Genomic DNA, 9,733 nt, shown 5'->3' with positions numbered 1-9,733 from the left:
AAGAAGCTGTGATCCTGGCAAGCGATAGTTCAATCTGGAGGCACCTAGTCTCATCGTTCTCTACGCCGAACCCTCGGCAGGAGCCTTAAGTCAAGTAAGTCAAGTAAGTATGTTTCAACAAAAGAAAAATCCAAAATGAACTCTGAAGCAGCAACAGAATGTACAGTTCAACGTCTTACAATTCAACGAATAAATTTCAAAATGAACTTTGAAACATCAACAGAATGTAACAGTGACAAGGTAAGCCACGACACAACGCTACAAAAATATTCCAAGTCGTATATTACAACAAAAAAATTCCAAAATGAACTTGGAAACATGAACAGCATGTAACAGTGACAAGGTAAACCACGACACAACACTACAGAAATATCCCAAGTCTTGGATTTCAACCAAAAATTCCAAAATGAACTTTGAAAAATCAACAGAGTGTGAAAGTGGCAAGGTATATCACGACAAGACAATACCAAAATATTCGAAGTCTTACATTACAACGAAAAAATTCAAAAATTAACTTTAAAACATAAACATAATATAACAGTGACAAGGTAAACCAAGACACAACACTACAAAAATACTCCAAGTCTTAAATTACAACGAAAGATTCCAAAATGAACTTTGAAAAATCAACAGAATGTAACAGTGACAATATAAACCACGACAAAACACTACAAAAATATTACATATCTTATATTTCAACAAAAGAAAAATCCAAAATGAATTCTGAAACTGAACAAAATGAATATATATATATATATATATATATATATATATATATATATATATATATATATATATATATATATATATATATATATATATATACAATAAAACATCAAATAAAACACCAATACAATGAACAATGAAGAATCATGCCTAACATCATAAAATCCATACAAAAGAAAAAAAATTACAGAAAACACAAGCCATATAACAAGACATATAATCAAGAAAACATATCATCATTAGAGTACAAAAAAGACATCAATAAAAAACTATTCGAATGAAAATCCATATATCCATACAATAAAACATCCAAACAAAAAAAAACCTTAAATAAAACACCAGCCATACAACAAGACATATAATCACCCATATAATAACACACACAATCAAGCATATATCAATAAATATGAAAGGCAGCTTGTATGGTGGGAGTACTGCCCCGTTGTATGGTAGGGGGGAATGCCATCCTGTATAGATTGACACTATAAGGGGGGACTGCCCGCTACCTTAGATTGACACAGTAATGTCCGATCTGTCTTCTACCTTAGTTTGATATAATACTACTCATGATATATTACTGATGCGCCCATTTGACAACCAGTATGCACGTAGTGTGTTTTGTTTTTCGGCAATAACCCCTCAGCAGTTCCTGAAAGTAATCGCACGTAGTTGCAATCACAGTCGCAAGTAGTCGTATTCGAAGTTGCGAGTAGTCACAGTTGCAAATAGTCGCAGTCGCAAGTAATCGTACTCTCAGTGTCAAGTAGTCGCATCACCAGTCGCAGTGGTAATTGTGGTAGTTGTTTAGCATTTCGACTAATTTCAACAAAGTGACTTTTTCAAAATTTTAATCGATGTTGAAGGGAGGGGGCATCTAAAAAGGGACAGATAGACTGGTTGTCCTCTGGTCACTTTTCAACAACCCCCTTAAAATACCCTTAAAAGTATTAAGTGAATACCCTCAGCCGTTCCTTAGTTATTGTTGATACACTCTTTTGACCGCCAGCATGCAAATAGTTTGGTTTGGTTTGTTCTACACCCCTCTAGACATTTCCTGAAAGTATGACCAAAATAAGCCTTTTTAGAGACCCACAATTATACATGCCCCCTTTCTCCCCCAAAAAATCTTATATGTAAACAATGAGTAACTTGAATAACTTACAGTCCTTGTTCCGAGGCCTTTGGGGTATTATGTCAACCCTGGAAGCAGAGATATTTACCCCTTTTTCCGTTTTGAAAAAATAGCTATTTCAAATTTTTGATCGGATTTCTTTGGGGGAAGGGTAGTCAAAAAGGGCGTGAAATTGGGGCTGGCTTTCCTCTGATATGTTTTGATTTTTAAGAAGGGGACTATAAATTCTAATCTCCAGTCAAAAGTTCACCCCATCAGGTCGTTTATGTGGCTCTGGACAAAAAAATTGAGGCCTTAAGCCTCTTTACTATTGGTAACGCGTTGCCTCTGAAAGTAATGATCCATATTTAGTTCTTAAGTGAGAAGAAATAAAGTCAATGAATAAGTCAAACTTAAAACGAACAGGAACTTTAAAATTAAAAATGATAACACTAGGAGATAAAAGCGGTTTAAAAAAAAATAAAAAGATAACATGTATGGTTCTGCCTCCAGCAGTTCCCCTTATTAATTATTAATTAACAAGCTTCAATTTTCTTTATTGCCTTGTACAGGCCTGCCCACTAGCAACGTTGACCTTCGCTTGTTTGATTTATCTTGGGTTTAATTTGGCATATTAAATTTCAGTCATGATTGAAGGGTCAAGTAAGGTAACACTGAGCTCTTTAGTGGAATTTTTCACAGAACTTTTTTGCTTGAAACTGTTAATATAGAATAAACAGCGATGACGTTAACGTTTTTTGAAGTGATTTTCAAATGGTGGAACTCTGGTAATATACCATTTTTATTCAATTTAGCGGGCTGGTAGTTATGAGCACCGACAGGGAGGGGGTCATACCAAGTATTTACCCCTCCCCCATCTTATAAGACCAGAAGTGGGTAAACGTGGAATCAGGAGGAGGGCACCTTGATGCCCCTCCTTGAGTACGTTTCGGGTATGATTTAAGCTATTGGCAATAGACTTTACAGAGAATATCTTAATCTGATACTAGTATCTATTAGCAGAGTAGCAGATTAAGATACGAATAGTAGCCGATCTAGTAGCAGATTAAGATACGAATATCTTAATCTGATCTCGTACTTAAACAGGAATATTCTTCGGATATACATCTTGGGGGGGGGGGGGCAAATGTCTCCCCTAGATTCTGAATGGTAAAATTCTAGACAAGCTATTTTTTGCTATCTTGGAAAGTGTTTAGGTTAGAAAAATGAAGCCTTCAGGGATGGATCTACAGACAGAAATATGTCCTGGGAAGACATTTTAAAGTACATACCTCCAATCCTTCTCCCTCTAGAGGGGACTGACCTCTGATGATTTAAAAAAAAATCTTTGTTTTGTAAAAGTGAAATCTTGCAAAATAGATTTTCTGCTTAAATGAAGTACAAGAAAAGTATTTTCACCGTCACAAGTTTGTTCAATCCCAATTTATGAGGTTTCAATGATCTGGTAATATATTTTCAAAGTTTAGAAAAAAAAACCATTTAATTTCAAAATTAAAACTAGAAGAATAAGAAACTGAAAAATAAAAATAAAGGTATAATGTTTTTTTTTCAAAATTCCTAAATTCCTGTCAAGGAGGCACATTTTTTAGGCATAGAAATCAGAAGAGGGTTAACACAATAGCTTGGTAATACCTTCTTAGAGTATGTTTTTGGCCTTGGAGTCATTACTGAAAGCTTTATTTTCCTAAGCTAACCAATTTCCAAGATAGCAAAAAGTATCTTGTCTAGAATTTTACCTTCTGAATAATGTCTCTACTTTTATTTTTGTTGTAAAATGGCTCTTTGGTATTTTCATTGAAAAAAAATTGCTCTCACTCTCCTTAATTTTAATGAAGTGTACTTTGTCTTTCTTGAAGTTCCCATGAGTGGACGCCACTGCAACTAACTCCGCCTTTTCAAAACCTTAATGGCCTGTCTGTGTGAAATTTTAAGCCATTAGTAAGTGAAAAGGATAGCAAACGAAATTCCATCTGGTTGGTGAAACTGTTTGGAACCACCAAAAAGAACAGAAATGTTTCGAGTCACAGTATTTTATAATGTAGTCTCTATGGTTTCATGTGCTGCAACTGTAATGATCGTAACTCACTTGGATTCTAACCCCTCTACCGATAGTCACGTTTATCGTCAGGCCTTGGCCACTGAAGTTTGATTATTGCTGTTAATTTTCTACAATTTCCACATTTTGTTTAAAGCTTACCGTTTTTTTTTTTTTTTTTTTTTTTTTTTTTTTTTTGGCCACCTCCAAAAAGCAATTACTGACCAATGCCGATACAGTTTTTGAGATATACACCATGGTGTATTATGCGGGCACCGCGAAGTACTGATCAAGGAAACCAGTCACGAAACCCGTCAAACGGGCTATTTGCAAGAGACAATTATAGATAAATGATTGCAAAGCCGTGGTTTCTCAATGAGTTATAATATTTAAACGATTGTTTTTTGAAGTTTAGGGGAGGGGGAAGGTGCCTAGGTTAGGTTACGTATTTAATATATGCTATACGTTACCCCACTCCCTAATGTACAAATATATAGCCCAAATTTGTTTCTAAACTATTATATATTCATCCTATTTTATTTTATTTCATTAGCATTAACCAAACTTGACATCTTTGCGGTGCCCGCATAATGCACCGGTACATATAATCCTATCCAGGCCCCCGACGCCAAAGTTTGACTATTGCTTCTTTGAAAGATATTTAGGATGTAATAAATGCATCCAGCAGTAGATATATTTTATGAAGCAAATATTCATCGCATACCGCATACCCAGTTGGTAATTGCAACTAAATAGATAGTCTATAGTTACTGATAGCCTTTAGTAATATTTAACCTGAACGTTATGTTGCTCATAGTAAGTACAACTAAATTTTCTAGAACTTTTGAAATAAAAAAATTAAAGTTTTTAACACGTTACTGTTGTCTTAGAGCAATCTTGAAGCGATGAGAAACAAAAGTGAAACGTTTGCCTTGAACATCAGGGTATTACAGGAGTAGTAGCCCCCCCATCCCTGTGTAGCAACCGTTGTAACCTTCATCCCTCACTCCCTACGGTGTTTTTTTGTATTACACATGTACGAAGGATTTTTTGGAGGAAAAAGGGGAAGGGAGGACCAATAATAGAAACAAGAAGGTTCAATAATAAAAGAGCAAATTTTATTTCCTGGTCTGAATAAGTAGTGTCCAAAAATGCAATAAAATTTTGTATTTTTGGGGTATGGCGTTCCCCAATCCCTTTTCCTCTGCGCACTTCTCTGATTTATATAAAAATAGACTTTCGAAATGACAGAATTCATTTTGGAGTATTTGTATTGCACAATATAACAAGACTATTTTAAAAGTAAATTGGGTGTCGCACTGCAGCTGGGATTTTATCTTTGTAGCTTTTAAATGTACCTTTGTGGAAGAAATGTTTATGACTTTTAAACAATGTTTTTGTTTCACTTTTTCATTAAACGTAAGTGGCAAAATGAAACTTTTCCCAATTTAAAAGAAAAATTTAGATTCAGCCACGAAATTTTTAGGTTTCAGGATCCATTCCCCTCTTAAATAAAATATTGATTACCATCCCCCCCCCTAAAACAGTTAGTGTACAACTATAGAATGATTACTTAAATAGCTAAGGTCTCAAACGAATTAAAATGGTTAAATGCAAAAAAAAAAAATGTCTAGACTGTAATAGACGATTCTTCAATAGCCCGTATACACAATGACATTAGTGTTATGAACGTAGCATGGAACTAACGACGACCCATAGTAATTGAAATGAGAAGTACAAAAAGAAATTCTAAGACATTGTCTAGTGAACAAAAACTTTGCAATCAACAACTGAACAGTAATTGTAGATAGCAAAATTTTCAGAATATCAAAAAAGATAATGAAGCTCATTTAATTTCAAATCTAACTAAATGAGGACCGAAGAAATATCCATTATCAAAACTGTTAATGAGATGTATAGAGTCTTCCATCTTAAAAATAACGTAAATCTTATGTGTCTTTTTTCCCCTTCCGTGGGTTAATATTTTGAAACAATCCTCCTAGAATATTGGGAGTTGGTTTATTTGAACGGAAATTAAAGTTTCTAGTTCTTTTGTTATGTCACGACGAAGATTGTGGCAAAGTGCCACACAAATCTGCCTTTTCCCCCATTTTATGCCGCAACACAACAATTTTGGGCAAATTAGAGCCAAAATACCAATATTAGCAAATTCTAAGATTACCACTGAATGTTTTATGGCCAAAATTCTTAATTGGAGGCTTGCAGTCACCCATCTTAAAATATGGTGAAAATCACGTTTTGGCCAGGGAAGTTCTGGTTGTTTTCTATTTTCCCCAAGGGACAAACGAATCATTACTACTGTAGCCAGGGCTGTATCCGGGATTTTTTTCGGGGGGGGGGGGGGTGTTTTAGACAATATTTTTTGCGGGGGGGGGGGTTACACAAAAAAACTCAAAAACGTATAAAAAAGGTACTTATTTAGTAACCGATAAACACGCTACAATTGTAATGAAGATCAAATAGGTATTTTACCGGGTAATACCTAATCGCTTTAAAACAAAGGGTTTCTAACTCCGGGAACTATATTTAAACTTTAGTTTTTTGGGGTTAAAGGGGCAAAAAAGGGAACCTAGATTAGGCTACGTATTTAATATACGTTATGTTTTACCCCCACCCCCTCCACTTATGTGCAAATATATAGGCCAAATTTGTTTCTAAACTATTATATTTTCATCCTATTTTGTTTTAGTTCTAATTAGCATTAACGAAACTTGAATTCTCGCGTGTTTATCGGTTACTAAATAAGTACCTAAAAATTTGTTCATATCCGTTTTTGTTGCGTTTTTACGAGTCAGAAAACGTTTTCGGGGGAAAGGGGGGTTCAAACCCCCTCCCCCTGGCTACGGCCATGACTGTAGTTGTAATGGAAATTGGGTACTTATCTGTTATAACGACCCCACTCAAGAATTACGCTGTGTAAAACTCGAGAACAACCAGTTTCATCTGTCTGTATAAGAGACAATTAGCTTACGCTCAGTGGAAAACAAGTGACGGGTGACAGAATCCATTAGACTTATATAATTTGGGCTATATGTTTGCACATTAGGGGGGTGGGATGTGAGTAAAGTATTTCGACAGCGTGAAGTTAGAAAACAGTTCTTGCTTCATAATAGGCCTATGTAGAATAATTGTAGCTAACACACTTTGCATGCAGACCCACTATGCTTAGCCCCCAGCCACCTAATGTGCAAATATATAGCCTAAATTTGTTTCTAAAGTATTATATTTTTATCTTGTTTTGGTATATTCCATTAGGATTAACCTAACTTCACTTCTTGAGTGGGGTCACTATAAGAAATAAGTACCGGACATCGCATTACTATGCATTAATATGGTATGCATTACTATGAACCATTCTTGCATCATATGTTGCAGCATAGAAAAGAGGAGAGTTTAAATGATAAAAAAGATTGCTCATGACAACCAGTGCGCGAGGGCCAAATGCTCGTTTTTCTGTTCGTTGTAAGCAAAGCGAACAGAGGAAAATGATAGTTGACTGTATTTGCAACGTGTAAAAGATTAATCTTGGCTCAATGTCTCCGAACCGTGTGCTGAATCTTTCAATTTTCGTTTTAATAATAATAATAATGTATTTATAATACAAAACAAGCGGAGTAAAGTACACTAAAGAGGGGGGAAAATAATCAAATACACAGAAACAAAGATAACTTAAAGCTTAATCACTGACAAAAACACACGGATGAGAAAAAGGTTTTGAGAAAAGTTGAGCATTTTTACGAACAGCTATCTAACACGTTTTGATTCTTATTCAAATATTAATTCTTAGTGAAATTTTGGATTATAACTATGAGTTTTCAAGGACTTCGAACAAGGAATCTGCAAACAAACATCTCGATTCTTTATATAAAATTTAAACTTAACCGGTTTTTTTCTGGTACTTTAGAATAAGAATTTGATAACGACTAATTATTGTTTGTTATCTGTGTGTTTACATATATATCTATTGATTAAGCAATTATTCATTTGCAAACTTTGAAAATTTTAAATCTTGATACTTCATCCACACTCAGTAGCTAGATGTTTAAGAAAGCGAAACTATAGATGAATTTCTATTGAACATTTTTTGGATACCCTACGGCAGTTACTCATTCTGTTTCTTAACTAAAGGAATGAAAGGGGAAAATAATCAAGGATTTGTTTTAGAGGAGCCAGTTAAAGGTAGTTTAAGTATTCTTCCTTAAAGGTACACTTGATAATTTTTTAGTCTGCACAAACTCATAAATTGTAAGTAGTAAAAGTCGTTCCAACGCCTTTGAATTTTCAGTGGTTGATTCCTTAGAAATATAACGTAGATAATTTCGGAGACCACACTGCCTTTCCATGACGATAAATAAAAATTCAAACAGGGATAAAATCCTTTTAATAGACAGTGGTAGAAATTAAAAAAATTCCAGATATTTCGGTCACATATACAGTGACCGTCATCAGTAGGAAAAATTGTTTTTAGTGCTGATGACGGTCACTTTTTACTACTGAAAATTAAATAAAAAAAAACAAGTTTTTAAACTGAAAGTAAGGAGCGACATTAAAACTTAAAACGAACAGAAATTATTCCGTATATGAAAGGAGCTGTCCCCTCCTCAACACCACGCTCTTCACGCGAAAGTTTTTTATTGATTTAAAAAATAAAGTTGTGAGACAGAGTCAAATTTAAGTGTAAAGAGCGAGGCGTTGAGAAAGAGACCACCTCCGTCATATATAGAATAATTTCTGTTCATTTTAAGATTTAATGCCACTCCTTACTTTCAGTTTAAAAAACTTGTTTTTTTTAATTTAATTTCTGATCGTTTTTAGTTAATGCAGCTTTTATTTTGGCTCGCCGTCATTGAATAAGTAAACAACATTTGCATAAGAATTTTTCTCTTCTTTTTCTAAATGGCAGTATATAAATTTGGCTTTGACGGGATTTATAAATAAAATTACGTAACGAATTTCTGTATTCGTATAATTTTCTTCTGGCAAAAAATACAAAATTACAGATTTTGCAGATATGAGCTTAAAACCTATGTTCTAGGGTTTTCTGATACGCTGAATTTTACGGTGTGATTTTCATTATTTTTTTTTCACTTTTAGGGGATGTTTCCCCTCTCTTTAAAAAATCAGGTAAATTTTCTCAGGCTCGTAGCCTTTGATGAGTAATACTAAACTTAATAAAATTCATATATTTAGAATCAGCATTATAAGCCCATTCTTTTGATACATTTATTGACATCAAAGTTCTGTTTTTAAAAGTTTCGATTACTATTGAGCCGTATCGCTTGTTTTTTTTTTTATTGTTTTTCTTACGTATATGTCATTACGTATATGATGGGGTTCTCCCCTTAGTCAATACCACGCCCTTTACGTTAAAAGTTAAAAAAAAAATTTAATTCACAAACCCCTGAATCACAAAGGCCGTTTAATTAGAATAGATAGCTCTTTTGAAAGCACTAAAAAAACTGTTGCGTAAAGAACGAGGTATTGACTTGGGGGAGAACCCCCTCATATACGTAATAATTTCTGCTCATTTTAAGTTCTAATCGTGCTTCTTACTTTCAGTTGAAAAAACTTGTTTTTTTAATTTAATTTCTGATCGTTTTTTAAATAATGCTTGGAAATCTGGCGCCTCCTTCATAGAAATGTCCCTTACCCAAAAGAAACATCCTCCACGGAAAGATTCTCCAGAGTAAACCCCTCCTCCAGCCCCCCCCCCCCGCAACAGAAAAAAATTCTTCCTGAAAATGTCTGTATACTTCCCAATAACCAATACAATATGTAAGCAATGGGCAAAGTTCATAACTTGCAGCCCTTCCCTTGGG

General features: G+C 34.4%; 1 protein-coding gene across 7 annotated transcripts in view; it reads left to right on the top strand.

Annotated features, from left to right (window-relative positions):
• Window positions 1-2,498: 2,498 nt before the first annotated feature.
• The window catches only part of sbm (L-type amino acid transporter sobremesa), a 301,361-nt gene continuing 294,126 nt past the window's right edge, over window positions 2,499-9,733 (top strand). For 6 of the 7 annotated variants that reach the window (XM_089100818.1, XM_089100817.1, XM_089100820.1 and 3 more), the window contains exon 1: window positions 7,947-8,093. In XM_089100818.1, coding sequence (XP_088956944.1) covers window positions 8,045-8,093 — 49 coding nt within the window. In that variant the 5' untranslated portion in view covers window positions 7,947-8,044. Of the gene's footprint in view, window positions 2,626-7,946; window positions 8,094-9,733 lie in introns of those variants that run through there. The other variant, XM_089100815.1, reaches the window with a different exon arrangement.

Source organism: Artemia sp. Qi Xiang Cuo, chromosome 14 (genome assembly GCF_049724085.1).
Source record: "Artemia sp. Qi Xiang Cuo chromosome 14, ASM4972408v1, whole genome shotgun sequence".
NCBI classification, from domain to species: domain Eukaryota; kingdom Metazoa; phylum Arthropoda; class Branchiopoda; order Anostraca; family Artemiidae; genus Artemia; species Artemia sp. Qi Xiang Cuo.
The sequence above is the reverse complement of the archived record's forward strand: the minus strand, read 5'-3'. Positions and strand labels throughout refer to the sequence as shown.